The sequence below is a fragment of the Salmo trutta genome, chromosome 27 (genome assembly GCF_901001165.1).
Source record: "Salmo trutta chromosome 27, fSalTru1.1, whole genome shotgun sequence".
Taxonomy (NCBI): domain Eukaryota; kingdom Metazoa; phylum Chordata; class Actinopteri; order Salmoniformes; family Salmonidae; genus Salmo; species Salmo trutta.
In genome coordinates this window covers 22,645,869-22,663,960 of record NC_042983.1, presented here as the reverse complement: position 1 = coordinate 22,663,960, position 18,092 = coordinate 22,645,869, and the positions used below count along the sequence as shown (strand labels likewise).

General features: G+C 39.8%; 2 protein-coding genes across 9 annotated transcripts in view; one reads left to right on the top strand and one right to left on the bottom strand.

Annotated features, from left to right (window-relative positions):
• LOC115164607 (adhesion G-protein coupled receptor D1) overlaps positions 1-5,897 on the bottom strand; it is a 67,398-nt gene extending 61,501 nt beyond the window's left edge. For 3 of the 6 annotated variants that reach the window (XM_029717265.1, XM_029717266.1, XM_029717267.1), the window contains exons 1-6: positions 5,360-5,897; positions 5,227-5,269; positions 3,088-3,204; positions 2,189-2,287; positions 1,437-1,559; positions 1,031-1,207 (exon numbers count right to left, since the gene is read on the bottom strand). In XM_029717265.1, coding sequence (XP_029573125.1) covers positions 1,031-1,207; positions 1,437-1,559; positions 2,189-2,287; positions 3,088-3,204; positions 5,227-5,269; positions 5,360-5,413 — 613 coding nt within the window. In that variant the 5' untranslated portion in view covers positions 5,414-5,897. The remainder of the gene's footprint in view (positions 1-1,030; positions 1,208-1,436; positions 1,560-2,188; positions 2,288-3,087; positions 3,205-5,226; positions 5,270-5,359) is intronic. The other 3 variants (XM_029717269.1, XM_029717270.1, XM_029717268.1) reach the window with 2 other exon arrangements.
• A 2,682-nt stretch (positions 5,898-8,579) lies between these two features.
• Positions 8,580-16,982, top strand: stx2b (syntaxin 2b). 3 transcript variants are annotated; one of them, XM_029717263.1, is made up of 11 exons: positions 8,580-8,965; positions 9,196-9,270; positions 9,388-9,487; positions 10,450-10,524; positions 10,709-10,782; positions 11,074-11,182; positions 12,256-12,329; positions 13,625-13,762; positions 13,855-13,965; positions 14,309-14,428; positions 15,274-15,357. In XM_029717263.1, exons 1-10 carry the CDS (start codon positions 8,936-8,938, stop codon positions 14,402-14,404), a joined length of 882 nt encoding a protein of 293 aa, XP_029573123.1. In that variant the 5' UTR covers positions 8,580-8,935; the 3' UTR covers positions 14,405-14,428; positions 15,274-15,357. The 3 variants fall into 3 exon arrangements, with proteins under 3 accessions (XP_029573123.1, XP_029573124.1, XP_029573122.1); XM_029717264.1 differs by lacking the exon at positions 14,309-14,428 and having other exon boundaries at positions 15,274-16,982; XM_029717262.1 differs by lacking the exon at positions 15,274-15,357 and having other exon boundaries at positions 14,309-15,033.
• The last annotated feature ends 1,110 nt before the right edge of the window (positions 16,983-18,092 follow it).

The following is an 18,092-nucleotide window of genomic DNA, read 5'->3' as shown; positions in this document are numbered from 1 at the left end:
ACCCAGCTATCCCATTGGGATTGGTTTAAACACAAACCCTATGTCCCACCAAGAAGTTCCCCATTCACTTGTTCAATCTCTCTTTCCTTTTGGTCTCTCCCTATATTTTAGATAGAGATGTTTCTGTTGAACACAGGTTAGGCTCGAACACATTGTGACAAGGTCTACCCAACCAATCATGTCTCCTGGTACTGGAAGAGGTCTCATAACAGCTGGTTTAGTCATAGATCTAAGGCTTTACCTCTGTTATGAATCAAAGGCTAAACAACTGCACGGTAAAATGGTGACATATCGTCATGGCACATTATAAGAGCCAGATGATGTTTGATCTTCTGTAACTAATAATCAAATAAATCAAAAGTACACATGAAGTCCTGTAATATAAACAAGATGACGGAAGACATTTGAGAACTTGTTCATTTTTCTCCTCTAATAAAGAATGGCTGGGAAAATGTTCCTTTCTTATTCAAAGAACCTGCAGTGCAGAGAGCAACATGATGTGTTTCTCCCCAGAAATAGCAGACCAGGTTTGAGATTGTAGGGGATGGAGAAATAGTTTTGCTATAGTAGAATATTTATGTTATTTAAATTACTTCATTTAGAGTCCACCTGGGCCTTCAAGTTTGAAATATATGACATTTTTAAAGCATATGACTTTCATACATACTATGAAAGGTTACGCACGTATGCACTATTTAGCATATGGTTCAGCATTTACTATAGTCACGCAACAATATGGAAACAGGCTTGCCAGTAAAATGTGACACATTTATAGTTTGAGATAAAGAATATATTTAATCCATCATTGAATCCATAAAATAATTCTGGGACCAACAGTATAGTCTGCTGATGATTGTAGCTCCATCTGCTTACAATCAACCATATTCAAGGCAAAAAAATTAACTATTATTGAAAACCACAATACATATACCTCATGTATTAATATAAGAATATTTTTTAACCCACCATCATCCAAAGACCGCTTTATAACATTATTTTAAATAATTATTTTGAATCCTTTTTTAAATACCTAGTATATTGATGTTAGCCCTCCACCTCTTGAAGTTTCCTCGTGTGTAGAACTCCACGTATCCAATGTAGGCATTGGCATAGACAGAGAAGCCATTGGAGATTACTTTCCCTCCAGAGACTATTGCAAAACGGGACTCTGTCTCCTGGTTCTTCCAAAAGAAGGAAAATGTAATCCCTGAAAAACATGAACATATATTTATCAGATTCAAAAATAGGGAAAATTGTTTCAGAACACAAATCATGCTAATTGTAATACATTTAAATCGACATTCAACGCCATAAACAATATTTTGTAGTGTTACCCCATTAGATAATCACTTCAATTCACTTCAATTATTATACATTGTCAGTACTGTGTAGCTGTAGAATGTTGGTGAGAGGAGATCGAGACAGGCAGAACTCACCCTCAGGGCCACACAGAGTGGGGTCGCTAATGCAGGTGTTCTGGTAGTTCCCAAAGTGGAGAAATGTGCCTCCATTATCTCCATTCAGATAGATCCCCTTGTTGACCATCCCTTCAACTATGTCTACAGGAGGATGAAAGGCCAACAACATTATTTTGCCTGATGAGAAAAGGAGGCAGTTTTTCCTCTGAACTAGGCTTTTCACAGGCAAACTAATAGGCAAGCAGTTGTCATAGATTTATGAACAAATTCTCTGTACTGCACCAAATATGGAATGTTCCCCACTGCATAATGACCTACCATGATAGTCAGCTATGACCAAAGTGTTTCCCTTTGTTGTTCTCTCCCTTTAAATCATGTAAGCAGACAAAACTAAATAGGCCCACCACGTTGAGGTTAAAAAGCAAAGCTCCACTTTACAGCACTCTAGATACAGATCTCTATACCTCTAGTCTCCAAGCTTGTGTAATCCCGATTTACACACTGCAGTCTCGGCTCTTTTTCCAGTGAAGAAAACAACTGTCTCTCCCTGACTACACACACCGTCTCACACACACAGACAAATTCAACATCCTCAGGTACCAGTGTGTGTGACACACTCATGTCAGCTACTGGCTGAGCTGGTACCCCATGCAAAAGACCATGGAGACTGAATAGCCTTAACATGACAGATAGCACTACAGTAACACCAACAGAGCAGGGTGACTGACTATACACACAAATGAATTTCGGTGAGCAGTGATGTTCCTCACCTACTGTTGCAGAAACATTAGTGTAGGCAGAGTCATTGGTATACACAGAGGAAGAGTTATGGGAGGAAGGGAGCACAGTGTGCTTGTGGATTTGAAGAGCTAGGTGAAACATAGAAAACAAACAGACAAAGGAGAAACAGGTGATTTACATATATACACACAAATAACACAAAACAGCCAGACAACACAACAGAACAGTGAGAGACGAACACAGACACTAGGCATCGTGAGGGATGTGGTGCGTGAGCAGGGTTGAGATGAAGTGTGATGCTGGGCTCAGTACACAGTGCTCAAGCAGGAACAGATCAATCATTACCCCTTAGGATCAAAGTACATTTTGTAAGGAAATATTTGAAATGCCATTCTCAAGTCTAGATCTCATCCCTCACAATTGATATAATCGTTTGTGAGCCCAAAGATATTCCATTCCGAATCACTTTGATGTTTCAAAGTAGCTTAAGCTTATTCAAATGATCAAGATATACAACTGTGGAAGCACTTTGGAAAGTTCTTGCTGCTTCCATAGTTGAAATAATACAGTATGGTATTTGGAAATCAGTTTTGCAAACAATAGTCTTAGTATTAATCTGGAAAGTCTGCATAAAATGTACCAGGGGATGAAGGATAACTTCTTCTCCCATTTTGTTTTTTAAAACACAGTGCTTTGATGTACATTACCAAGTAGCCTTTAGACATTTCATTTTGACTCTCTACTTTGAAAGTTATTATAGCAAATTTGAGTGTAATCAAATTTGAACAATGCACACAGCTGCACCTTAAAAAGCAGGGTCTTGGTGATTGTAAGACAGACAAAAGGTGAATTGAGCTATAGACCATGCGGACAGAGAATGGAAAAGACTGGGTATTCTATTCCTAAGAATATAGGTCAATGCACATACTTATATTACTTCCATTAACATGACCTGGTCTGTTTCCAATCTGGTCCCACAATCCATGGATCCCGTCCACCTTATCCAGCGGCCAATAGTGTGAGGCTGTGGCTAACACCTGGAGGCCTGGACAGAAAGTTATGTGTAAACAAAGCTCCAGATGGGACCTTTCTCTAATCACACTCAATCATGCTATTTCAATGGGTTATTTTCCTGGCATTCCTCCGTGTGTATTTTAGGATTACAATTATTGACAATTCTAAACAATACAGCTAATTTGTTGATGTTTGGGTATCTCATTCAATAAACACAGTTTGCATTGCTTAATAAACCACTATTACTGAGTATTACACTTATGGTCAGTCACAAACTATAATTCATCATCCCATTATACAGTACCAGTCAAAAGTTTGGACACACCTACTTCAGGAGTTTTTCTTTATTTTTACTATTTTCTACATTGTAGAATAATAGTGAAGACATCAAAACTATGAAATAACACATATGGAATCGTGTAATAACCAAAAGAGTGTTAATTAAACAAATCAAAATATATTTTATATTTGAGATTCTTCAAAGTAGCCACCCTTTGCCTTAATGCCAGCTTTGTACACTCTTGACATTCTCTCAACCAGCTTCATGAGGTAGTCACCTGGAATTAATTTCAACTAACAGGTGTTCCTTGTTGAAAGTTAATTTGTGGAATTTCTTTCTTTCAAATTGCGTTTGAGCCAATCAGTTGTGTTGTGACAAGGAAAGGGGAAAGGGGGATACCTAGTCAGTTGTACAACTAAATGCCTTCAACTGAAATGTGTCTTCGCATTTAAGGTAGGGGTGGTATACAGAAGATAGCCCTATTTGGCAAAAGACCAAGTCCATATTATCGCAAGATCAGCTCAAATAAGGAAAGAGAAATGACAGTCTATCATTATTTTAAGACATGAATCTCAGTCAATATGGAACATTTCAAGAACTTTCAAAGTTTCCTCAAGTGCAGTCGCAAAAACCATCAAGCACTATGATAAAATTGGCTCTCATGAGGACCACCACATGAAAGGAAAACCCAGAGATACCTCTGCTGCAGAGGATAAGTTCATTAGAGTTAACTGCACCTCACAGAGTTCAAGTAACAGACACATCTCAACATCAACTGTTCAGAGGAGACTGCATGAAGCCAGTCCTTCACGGTTGAATTGCTGCAAAGAAATCACTACTAAAGGACACCAATAATAAGAAGAGACTTGCTTGGGCTAAGAAACAGGAGAAAAGGACATTAGACTGGTGGAAATCTGTCCTTTGGTCTGATGAGTCTAAATTTGAGATATTTGGTTCCAATCGCCGTGTCTTTGTAAGACGCAAAGGAGGTAAACGGATCATCTCCACGTGTGGTTCCCACGATGAAGCATGGAGGAGGAGGTGTGGGGGTGCATTGTGATTTATTTAGAATTCAAGGCACACTAAACCTGCATGGCTACCACAGCATTCTGCAGCGAGACACCATCCCATCTAGTTTGCGATTAGTGGGACTATGATTTGTTTTTCAACATGACAATGACCCAACACACCTTCAGGCTGTGTAAGGGCTATTTGACCAAGAAGGAGAGTGATGGAGTGCTGCATCAGAAGACCTGGCCTCCACAATCACCCAACCTCAACCCAATTGAGATTGTTTGGGATGAGTTGGACCGCAGAGTGAAGGAAAAGCAGCCAACAAGTGCTCAGAATATGTGGGAACTCCTTCAAGACTTTTGGAAAAGCATCCCAGGTGAAGTTGGTTGAGAGAATGCCAAGAGTGTGCAAAGCTGTCATCAAGGCAAAGGGTGGCTACTTTGAAGAATCTAAAATCTAAAATATATTTTGATTTGTTTAAATCTTTTTGGTTTACTACATGATTCCAAAACTGTGTTATTTCATAGTTTTGATGTCTTCACTATTATTCTACAATGTAGAAAATAGTCAAAATAAAGAAAAACCCTGGTATGAGTAGGTGTGTCCAAACTTTTGACTGATACTGTATATATATTTTTCTCCATTATTTACCAATAATATTCATTATAAACTGTAGGCTAATTTCAGACACACCATAGAAAATCTCAAGAATTCAAGGAAAAGGAATCCATATTCAAAATGAAGTATAATTAGATTTACCTGGATGCTTGGATGGCTTTGGCTTTATTACTTCGCCATTAACCTGTAAAGAAATCAAATAATCTCAACATTGCAACGTTGCAGTAGCCTACACATTATGGTGAAAGTCATAAAAAATAACTGCTGAAATTACCTGAATCAAAGTGACAAAAGCAGTTACAAAAAGAATTTCGAATAATAGTTCCATGACTTGGCACTTGATTAAAACAACAAATAGATTACTTCAAAAATACTGGTTAATTTAGTTTAAATCCCCAATGCACGTTCAATCTCGAAAGCGTAAATCATTATTCCAAGACGCCGAAAAAAAGTATTATTCTCTGCGTATTAGTCCATGTCTCCAATAAAAACGATTGTCATCCAAAACTTAATTCCCTGACATTTTGTAAAACTGCATTAAAATTTAGCAGTGCAATTGGCACATCATAATATACTGCCAATGTGCGTATCCATTCAGAACTTTCCCCAAAATTGGTAATCCTCGTCTCTCAATACAGAATAAGAAATATTGGACGATTCCAGCGACGGATTTTGCTCTTTCTTGCTTGATGTGGTCTGCTCTGTCTGTCCTAGGATTGCACTGAGTGGAGGAATTCTCCGGGCTGTTCGATTGGACGTGGTAATACAAAACGTGATGTCATTTTTGGAGCATCGGAACTCAAGGTGGGGCCTGCGTAAATAACATATATCTAGTGCGTATTTGGTGATTATGAACCCCCCCCCCTTTTTGACCTCAGAACAGGCTCAATTCGTCGGGCATGGACTCTAAAAGGTGTCGAAAGCGTTCCACAGGGACGCTGGCCCATGTTGACTCCAATGCTTCCCACGGTTGTGTCAAATTGGCTGGATGTCCTTTGGGTGGCGGACCATTCTTGATACACACGGGAAACTGTTGAGAGTGAAAAACCCAGCAGCGTTGCAGTTCTTGACACAAACCGGTGCGCCTGGCACTTACTACCATACCCCGTTCAAAGGCACTTACATCTTCACTCTCTGAATGGCACACATACACAATCCATGTCGCAATTATGTCAAGGCTTAAAAATCCTTCTTTAACATGTCTCCCCGTCATCTACAATGATCGAAGTGGATTTAGCAAGTGACATCAATAAGGGATCAAAGCATTCACCTGGTCATGTAAAGAGCTGGTGTTCGTAATGTTTCGTGCATTCAGTGTATATTGCAATAAAACATTACTTTTTTAACAAAAATATATTAAATCTTCAAAATGACAGAGTTGGTGTGTCCTTTAGTTTTGACGTGTCAGAACGTCACCGAGCATTGATGCTGATGGAGGCCGGTGGATGCTGATTTCTGACTGTTCTGCCAAAAGAGATATTTGCATTTTAGCCTTTTTATTTGGTGATACGAGAATTTTGTTCTCAATGTTCTTAAACTGAACTTCAGTTAAACAACTCAGTCTGAAACAGTTTGTAAGATTCTCATTGAATGAAACAGAGTCCCAGTTTACAATAGTCAAAATGTTTATTCACGAGGGCTCTAAATATCATACAATGCACATAGCCTTTTATACCTCACACGTTTGGTTATGACATACACTTTATAAATGCCCCTCCTCTCATCTAACTCTGTCACAATGTCCAACTTCGATAGCTCCTTCTGTCTAACCGGGTTCCTCTATCTACATGTCTGCAACTGACAGGTCGAGCTCAAAACAGGAAACCTCTGTGGTTTCCCAGTGCCCGACTTACTTCACTTCTCGGAGCACAGTCTAGTCTAAGGTCAGAGTAATAGACCAAATTGTTTCCTGCAAATCTTCACAGACATGTTCCATGCTAGAATTGTCAGTATTTCTCTAACCTATTTTGAAACACACACACATACATGTTAAATGTCTCCTTCTATTATTTGGCATTAACTCAATACATTAATACTATGTGCAAGTCTTCTCCAAATGGTCATTGCTTATCATATTCTGCAACATTTTACTGCAACGTTTTACTCCATGTGTAACTCTGTGTTGTTGTATGTGTCGAACTGCTTTGCTTTATCTTGGCCAGGTCGCAGTTGTAAATGAGAACTTGTTCTCAACTTGCCTACCTGGTTAAATAAAGGTGAAATAAATAAATAAAATAAATTAAAAACATGTTTCCTAATCTACTGCAAGTCTAACGGTTTCTCCCCTCCCTGGGTTGGGAGACCTCCTTCCTGTTATCAGTTTCACAGTTGTCACAATACATTGAGTGCTTGTTTTAACTTTTAGCCCTTAATTTATATAATTTCTATGTCATTTGGACAGTCAACTTTATGAAGGGGATATAAAAGTCACATATTAAGGTGCACTGATGTAAGCGGATATGAAGCCCGATTGAATTCGTTAGATATGCCTAAATTTGATTTAGTTAATTGAAAGTCGATACAGGCTACTCAGGAAAATGCGCCTACCTACTCACAGGCCGATATACCTGAACTAAAACACATGGCTGCAGGCTGCTTCCTACATCTCATTCTCAACGTGACTTCCACTCCTGTTTCATTTTTATTGATTTATTTTATTTCACCTTTATTTAACCAGGTAGGCAAGTTGAGAACAAGTTCTCATTTGCAACTGCGACCTGGCCAAGATAAAGCAAAGCAGTTCGACACATACAACAACACAGAGTTACACATGGAATAAACAAAACATATAGTCAATAATACAGTAGAACGAAATAAAACCAAAAGTCTATATACAGTGAGTGCAAATGAGGTAAGTTAAGGCAATAAATAGGCCATGGTGGCGAAGTAATTACAATATAGCAATTAAACACTGGAATGGTAGATGTGCAGAAGATGAATGTGCAAGTAGAGATACTGGGGTGCAAAGGAGCAAGATAAATAAATAAATACAGTATGGGGATGAGGTAGGTAGATAGATGGGCTGTATACAGATGGGCTATGTACAGGTGCAGTGATCTGTGAGCTGCTCTGACAGCTGGTGCTTAAAGCTAGTGAGGGAGATTTGAGTCTCCAGCTTCAGAGATTTTTGCAGTTCGTTCCAGTCATGTTCTTCATCTGTAGGCCGGCTACTGTAAACCAATGGGCTGGCCACATACATTGGATTACTAGTACTAAAACCTAGAAACCTAGCCTGAAAATAAACTGTTCTGTGGAAACTGGAAGCCTAGAGATTTTGGAATGACCTGCTTCCACGTGAATCATGGGGGGGAAAGGACACGAGAGAGGAGATTATGCAGCCGCTCTCAAGCGCACGGAAGGCTGTATGGTCAACAGCGCCGTTGTGTGGCTAATATCCTGAACAACAACTGCGGTCACAGGAGTAGTGCGAGGTGCGAGGCTACGAGCTTCCTCCCGCGGAGGAGAGCGGAGAGGCGTATCCCATTTCCCAACAAGCTCGTAGGTATGACGTAACGTTAGAAGGTGATATGAAGTATGTTGTCTACCACAACCAGATAGCAGATTAACGATGCATTTTGGTTGATACCTCAATTTAAGGAGTTGGACAACGCTTTCCTAGCTAATATTAATGATTGAAAGAGAAAACATCTCACACCTATTGCATGACTATAGAAATTGATGTTGATTGTCAACAAACTCAGTATAACAGTTACCTAGTTAACGTAGCTACTAGCTAGAAAAAGTTAGCTAGATACTTGTAGAGCTAATTTAGCTACTCGAGCTAGTTACAATGGAGTTGAGAAGTGGTTGTTTAATTTATTATTAGCCAGTCATAAACGCATCAAACGTGATGAAGGACCGTTTGGGTGAATTAACCGAAGTAAGTAGTCTACTATGTTACTGATCTCACCAGTCATAAATCCATGGCTGCAGGCTGAATAGATGATTCTATTGTTTAGTAGTTATTTCCTAGGACCTAAGGAATGCAGCTCTGGTCTATAGCATTTTGTTGTCATGATAATAATATGGTAAATGTAGGCCTGTTATTCACGCAGTAGTTGAGCCTCAGATTTTACTCTCTAATAAATGACTGTCTGTTTGTCTTGACAGAGCAGGACACAAGCAGAGGAGGATGTCAGAGTCACAGTTGACAGTGATGGATTTATGGAAGGGTTTTTCAGAAGGGTAAGAACAGTGGTTCAGCCAGTACCGTTTGTTTTCAGATAAGCTAGATGGTTACTGTATACTGTAAGTGTCTGTGTATTGAAATAATATTGAAACTACTGTATGTGCGTGACTCAGGTGGAAGAGGTTAGGGGGCTCATTGATAAGATATCTTCTGAAGTGGAGGAGGTGAGGAAGAAACACAGCATGATCCTGTCTGCACCCAGTACAGATGAGAGTAAGTTGATGCCCATCAATCAGAACCCTCTGTCATAAAGATAGTGTAATAACATTAGCCATACTGGTGACTATACCTCCACTACAAAAATATACAATTTCAAGTCTTGAATTCAAAACTTTTGCATGACTAAATATAGGCTTGGTATTTGTGTTGTCACTTCTGAAGTTGTAATAACAACAATATAACAAACGCTCTAACTTCCTCTAACATCATTGTCCAGCGTAACAAACAACACACGACACAATACAAATAGATGGCTGGGTATCCGGAAACCTGTGTAGGAAACCATGTCATGGCCCTGTGGGTGTGCTCTGACTAAACCTTCTAGAATGGTCATTTTACTGGGGGATAGGTTGTCTACTGCTGGGAGGTTATGCATTGGTAGGTAGCCTGTATGTATGTGGCGTATAGTGACCGCCTTAACTTCAGCGCCTATGCCGAATAACCTGTTTTATACAAAATAGAATTTGGAAGCGTGAAATGAGAGTGTGTGTGTGTGTGCGAGTGCATGAGGGTATGCTTCTCACACTGACGCTGTGTTGCTGTGCAGCTGTGCTTGTTCAGAGTTGATCCACTGTGGAGACTGAATAGGCACAAGGAGCTAATCAAGACCTGCATGGACAAAGGCCCTCAGTTGACTCTATAATGCCACAGAGCAGCATCAACTATTACCAGCAGAGTAACACAGTATCAACCATCTACTATATAATAATACTAACTGGGAATGGCCCAAGAGTTTGGTGCAAATATTTGTTGGCCCACAAATCCAGTGATAAGGTGTCTAATGGTTACTACGGACAAAGGTAGGTGTAGGGTTTCTTACCTGAATAAATATGAAGAATAGTTTATTGTTATAGAAGAGTTGCCAAGTGATATGATTAATGCTAATATTTGTCCAGGTCAATGTTGGGGAAATTTGCAATAATACATTTATTTTCTGTCACTGTTATTTCCTGAAGAGATGAAAGCTGAACTGGACCGGTTGACCAATGAGATCAAAAGCGATGCCAACTCTGTGAGAGTTAAGCTTAAATGTAAGTTTACCACCACGACGCACATTACATTAAAAATAATATTTGTCGTTGTCATTTTGTCATTGATATGACTGGATCAAATGCCTCATCCCAAATACTGCTAGATGTAGAGTGGTAGATGTGGGGGATTTGTCTGAGGTGATGTTATAGCTACTGTAATCACTGTTCTTTCTGTTCTCTGTAGCTATGGAGCAGAGCCTGCCCAAGGATGATGTTTCTAACAGGGCCTCGGTTGATTTCCGCATTCAGAAAACCCAGGTCAGGAAACAGCCTTCCTGGGACTCATTCCTCACATGTTTGCGACTGCTGACATGTTCTTACAGGTGGTGGTTAAGAACAGAGCTTGACAAGAGATACTCGGAGTCTAACTTAGAAGCCTGTATACAAAGTTGACCATGTTTTGTTGTGATGTTTGCTGCTATGTTTTGATGCAGCTGTTTGACATCTTAACCTTTCAAAAGTTTACTGAGTCTTTATTCACTTGACTTTTTCCAGTGGTTGGAACTCTCATTCCTCTCTCCTCAGCTTATGTTTTCTCTAACCCCACAGCACACGGTGCTCTCCAGGAAGTTTGCGGAAGTCATGAGTCAGTACAACAAGACTCAAGTGTCGTTTAGGGAGAGAAGCAAAGGAAGGATCCAGAGACAGCTGGAGATAAGTGAGTGACAAACTGGGCCAGCAGCAGAGCAGACAGGAACATGGAAAGGAGTCCGACCACACCTAGGAGCTTTTCTCTCCCACCATGATAACACATAGGCTACACTGTTCACAATTACCAAAAAAATGTATCCTCATTATTGCCTATTTTCATTGTGGATAAGTCAGGTTGTTTTCCGGCTTTCCGGCTTCTTGACCTGTTATTATCTATTGTCATGGTATGGACAATGTGGCCATTAGACCTATTAGACTACGGCTACGGAAAATACGGGACGACAGTCAAGTGTTTGGCTTAAGATACCAAAGAGACATGCTATAACAAAACCATATGGCAGACACCCATATATTGTTCATATAGAATATTTGTTTAGAATGAGAATAATAGATGATGACAGAAATAGCCGTAGCCCCTCCAGTCCCGTAGGATAGTCTTAATGAGGCTCTCTACTACAGCACACTCCAGAAGGAAGAGAAGAGTCTTACACAGGACACATCTCTGTGCCTACCTGTGTTAGTGTTGCCAAGGAAACAGAGGGCTCAGAAGCCTGCGACACTCCTTTACAACTGTCTTTAGAAGAGCTGGTCACATGACCAGTTGCAGGCTCATGGCTGTGCTGTGTAGTAATTTTTATTTTACCTTTATTTAACTAGGCAAGTCAGTTAAGAACAAATTCTTATTTTCAATGACGGCCTAGGAACAGTAGGTTAACTGCCTTGTTCAGGGGCAGAACGACAGATCTTTACCTTGTCAGCTCGGGGATTTGATCTTGCAACCTTTCGGTTACTAGTTCAACGCTCTAACCACTAGGCTACCTGCCGATGATAATAATGGGTTATCATAGGTTATATACATTCACTGGGGTGGAAGGGCTTATGTACATGATCCCAGGTTTGTAAGTTACAGTGGGGTTGATCATGTTAGGCAGTGAGGGTTGAGTCTCTCTAAGGAATAGCCTAGATCATAACACTGTGGCTGTGTCTACAGAGACTATTCTCCCCACGGAGTGGAGGAGAGAGAGCACATGTATTTGTTTTGCACCTGTTTGGTAAAAGTATTTTCTTTCCTGATTCTAGCTGGGAGAGTGACTAGCAATGAGGAACTGGAGGACATGCTGGAGAGTGGCAACCCATCCATTTTCACATCTGATGTAAGTTATCATAATAATAGTGAAGCTGGTTGACAGAATGCCAGGAGTGTGCAAAGCTGTCATTTTTATTTGATTTTATTTCACCTTTATTTAACCAGGTAGGCCAGTTGAGAACAAGTTCTCATTTACAACTGCGACCTGGCCAAGATAAAGCAAAGCAGTGCGACAAAAACAACACCACAGAGTTACACATAAACAAACGTACAGTCAATAACACAATAGAAAAAATGTATACAAAATATATGTACAGTGTGTGCAAATGTAAAAGAGTAGGGAGGTAAGGCAATGAATAGGTCATGGAGGCGAAATAATTACAATTTAGCATTAACACTGGAGTGATAGATGTGCAGATGAAGATGTGCAAGTAGTGATACTGGGGTGCAAAAGAGCAGGAGGGTAAGTAATAATATGGGGATGAGGTAGTTGGGTGTGCTATTTACAGATTGGCTGTGTACAGGTACAGTGATCGGTAAGCTGCTCTGATAGCTGATGCTTAACGTTAGAGAGGGAGATATAAGACTCCAGCTTCAGAGATTTTTGCAATTCCTTCCAGTCAATGGCAGCAGAGAACTGGAAGGAAAGGCAGCCAAAGAAAGTGTTGGCTTTGGGGATGACCAGTGATGGAGCGTGTGCTACGGGTGGGTGTTGCTATGGTGACCAGTGAGCTGAGATAAGGTGGGGCTTTACCTAGCAAAGACTTATAAATGACCTGGAGCCAGTGGGTTTGGCTACGAATATGAAGCGAGGGCCAGCCAACCAGAGCATACAGGTCGCAGTGGTGGGTAGTATATGGGGCTTTGGTGACAAAACAGATGGCACTGTGATAGACTACATCCAGTTTGCTGAGTAGTGTTGGGGGCTATTTTGTAAATGACATCGCCGAAGTCAAGGATCGGTAGGATAGACCGTTTTACGAGGGTATGTTTGGCAGCATGAATGAAGGAGGCTTTTTTGCGAAATAGGAAGCCGATTCTAGATTTAATTTTGGATTGGAGATGCTTAATGTGAGTCTGGAAGGAGAGTTTACAGTCTGCAAATCAAGGCAAAGTGTGGCTACTTTGAAGAATCTCAAATATAAAATATATTTTGATTTGTTTAACACTTTTTTGGTTACTACATGATTCCATATGTTATTACATAATTTGTATTATTATTCTACAATGTAGAAAATAGTAAAAATAAAGAAAAACCCTTGAATGAGTAGGTGTGTCCAAACTTTTGACTGGTACTGTATGTATTTGAATTAAATAGACTGTCTTACTGGCTGTCTTCCTGTCGTCCACTTCCTCTCTCAGATCATCTCTGACTCTCAGATCACGCGGCAGGCCTTGAATGAGATTGTGTCACGGCACCAGGATATCATCCGCCTGGAGTCCAGCATCAAGGAGCTCCATGCCATGTTTATGGACATGGCCATGCTGGTGGAGAATCAGGTACTGTAGTGCAGTACTGTAATGCTGTCTTGAATATTATTAGTTCTGTTTTTAGTCAAACTATATGGAACTCATGTGGTGCTGTTTGAAAGGGGGATATGGTCAACAACATAGAGAACAACGTCTCCAATGCAGCTGAATACATAGGCCGTGCCAAAGAGGAGACCAAAAAAGCTGTGAGATACCAGAAAAAATCCCGGAGGGTAAGTCTCCTCTTCCCCAAACGAAAGGTCACATGGTGCATCTGCTAATAATACTGGATAATACTGCTCAAGTTCGACTCTTTTAACTACTGCAACAGCTCTGAATGTTTTGGTCGTAAGAATAATATTATTTCAGTATCATATACTGATACCATTCTAAATGCCAGACAGAATGTTTAAATGCCATATCTAATGTCTAAATTGAATGTCAAAATGCCTCACTATCGCTAATGGGCAGTCATTTACATTGTCCGTTAGCTGACTAATGTTTTCACTAAAATCACTGTAGTGTGTTTTGGGTCACGCATTATTAACCTAACCACTTTGTTTCTGTTCTTGGCAGAAACTCATCCTCCTTGCCTTTGCTCTATTGATCCTGCTTGCTGTCATTGCACTAATTGTTGGCCTGTCTGTTGGACTAACCAAATCCCCTGTATGAGCCCTGTACTGCTATCTGTCTGGGGTAACTACTACTGTACATTTTATCATGATCAACATAACATTCAACACCAATTCCTTCCATTCACATCTGTAGAAGTTTTTGACTTCTAACCCTTTTTAAACATTGTGTATTTGAGCTACAGACTTCTGCGTTGTACCATTGCATGTGTCTATTTCTTCTCCATCTGTTTGTACCATTAGTCTTCGTGATTAGCGGGGGCTGAGCTAGAGCGGTGTTTGTGAGACATGGGCGGGTCACGAAGAGGCCCGGGGCTGGGTGTTTTTACAAAAGCGTCTGTAGACTCTGAATTGTTTGAGTTACAAACTATGAAAAGCTGCTCTATGATGCTCACTAGCTACACAAGAGTTGTTAGAAGGTAAGGGGTTCTTCTGCATAGATGATCACAGGGAATCCAAGGACATAGTGTCTATAATACTATAAGCTCACATAGTTGCTGTCACAATCTCCAAACTCCACACAGTTGTCACTGACTAGTTGGATATTCATTTACCACTGAAAAAGCAATTTCTGTACATACAGCATTCATATACATTCATTTTTATCGGGGGTTTTGCTTTGGCAGACTTTTTTTTATTGACATTTGTCAATAAAACCCATGAATTTAACTGTTTATGTCAAATTATTTGTTTTTTTACTTGTAGCTCTGGTTGTCCTGAAAAGTGGTAAATGGTAAAACACTTAATTGTGAGGCTAAATATTCGGGCTGGACATGCAGATAAATAAAAGTCAGATAAATGAAAAGCTGATTTTTCCTGGGCTCTTGGGACTAATAGGGTTAACACATTGAGGTACTGTTGATATGTACTAAATGAACAGTGAACCAAATGTATCTTCCTCTCTCACAGAAATTGTTCTGGCTTGCCATTTGTGTGGCACTGGCTCTCCTCATAGTCATCATAATAGCAACAATATTTGACTGACCATTGAGAGGCCCCACTGTTCAGAACAGCAGATGAGTCTACAGCAGTTTCTCACAACTTTGGAGCCAAGTTCCAGTCATCATACCCTGCTCAATGTTCAACTAGTCCTCCAATACCAAGACGGGCATTTCACTTCTCAGAGGACAATAGATTCTGCTGTATCCACCATGTTATTACAATATTACACCTCTTGACTCTGTATAATGGCTGAGTCAGTGGCCTTGGCTTACACAATTTCACAGAAGCCCTAGGGCTCCTAGGAAAACACTCCCTCTTGCTGCAATAATACAGGGTAGCCTTTTTTACTGTCCGTGCAAGTAACTAGAATGAAGTCTCTACAGGACTGCCATAGGCTACATGTCAACAATGACTACCATTTCAAACTACATAGACACACACAGACTCACCTCTACTGCTGCCATAAAGGCTAATAACACGTTACATGGTAAGTAGAGAGATGTCACTTTCAAACTTTACTGAGCAGAATGATTTTTATCTACACCATAATTTAGACGCTTTAAAGCAATTCATTTCTAGCTCTGTGTTAAAATATCAACTTCAGTTTTAGTAATTTTGTACAATTTAGTGTAACAATCAGAACAAGATGATTTCATACAGCTTAGGTGTAATGTTTTTTTCCTTGTGATGATCATGACTAAATGTGCCTTAAGAGAACCGAACACTATAATACTTAAGTGTACTAATTAATACACTCCCAATGAAAACTTTGATTGGAAACCATTTCACTGTCGGGATGCAATGTTTGTGTCTTGTTTTGACTACACCTATTACTTTGGTCTGCACTTAGATTTTTAATTTATTTATATGATTTATTTAAGTGTCATACACCTACTGGTGCCCAGCCCACATGGGCTTACAATACACTACAGAACCAAATAACATTTGACAAATTATACATATCATACGCATACAATAATGATGGCCAGTATAGCTACCGTCTAGCCACTCTACACAAAAAGTTGATATCTCCTTTTCCTGGCATCGTGAACAAACGGCAATCTCAAACACCATGTCTGAAACAGAATTCAAGCCTCTGCTCATCCCGTAACCAGAAAACTTCAGAGTTATCACCAAAATGTTACAAAAAAAGAATACGTCTCAGATCGTATACAGGTCAATAAAACACTAAATGGATTTTGTCTCGAGATCACACAGTATGAAATCATCTTAGCAAATGCTCTCCTCTTCAGGCACTCTGTTAAATCTACCTGACTATCTCCAGAGGGAGGGTTTTGAGTTGTGCACAAACTGACCTTTGGCTTTTTGTTAGGTTTAGGCGGACAAATGATTCAGGGGTGTCGTTCTCTTTGATGAGAGTGTATGTTTAGGTTTAAACCAATCATCAACTGCCCATTTTTCCTTGTGGATCAGCAAAAGCCTGTCCTTGATTTGGTTAACACCACATGGTAATTTGTTCCTGATTTGTTCCTTTGTATGAACAGATTGTTTGTAATACACACTCCTGAGATCTTTGTCTCCTGAGTGTGGCGCTTTTGATACATAGGTCATTTTGTTGTAAGATCATCTCTGCACAACATTGAGTCAGATCTTTCTGCAGTTGATACAGCTGGAATATTGTGTAGATAAACAATAAATATGTAAGTGAATTATCATCCAGATTCTTAGTGTTTCATTTCAGTTTTGGGTGCTCTGTTTGAGTACACGGTTAGGCAGTGCAATCAGATACACCCCCCCTTAGATTTCTTCACATTGTATTGTGTTATAAAGTGGGGTTAAAATGGATTTAATTGTATTTTTTTTGTCAACGATCTACACAAAGCACTCTGTAATGTCAAAGTGGAAGAAAAAATCAAACCTTTTTTTAAAGATGAATGAAAAATGAAACAATATAACTTGATTAGGTAAGTATTCACCCCCTGAGTCAATACATGTTAGAAAGGGAAAGGGGATACCTAGCCAGCTGCACAACTGAATGCATTCAACCGAAATGTGTCTTCCGCATTTAACCCAACCCCTCTGAATCAGAGAGGTGCAGGGGGAGCTGCCTTAATGGACGTCCACGTCATCGGCACCCGGGAGTAGTTGGGGGTTATCTGACTTGCTCAAGGGCAGAACTGCAGATTTTTCTACTTTGCCGGCTTGGGGATTAGAACCAGCAACCTTTTGGTTACGGGCCCAAAGCTTTTAACCGTGTGTGTTTGAGATAGAGAGGGAGATTGCTGCATTGGACCTTTAAATCTTTCTTGCCAAGGATTCAAGAGGGCGAGCATGAAAAACTCAACATTAAAAATGTCATGGCAAGAGCCAAAGGGGAAAGTTATATAATGCAAAAATCCATTGTTCCAGGAGGAGCAGATCAGAAACAGAAAGAAACCAAATGGAATTGAAAATGATACAGAGGCAATGGGCATTTCCCTGTAAGTCACTGCAAGTCCTTATTATGAGATAGTGAGTAATAATAATGAGATAGCAAGTCATAATTGTGAGATAATAAGTAGCTAGCTGCCCGCGAAGTTACCCATTAGTTTTAGGTCATTTTTTAAAACTATCTGGTTAGTTATATTATTATGATTCACATGTACAGTGCCTTCGGAAGGTATTCAGACCCCTTGACTTTTTCCACATTTTGTTACGTTACAGACTTATTCTAAAATGGATAGAAAAAGAAAAAATCCTCAGCAATCCCCACACAATATCCCATAATGACAAAGTGAAAACAGTTTTTTGGAAATTTTTTAAATGTATTACAAAAACAGAAATAC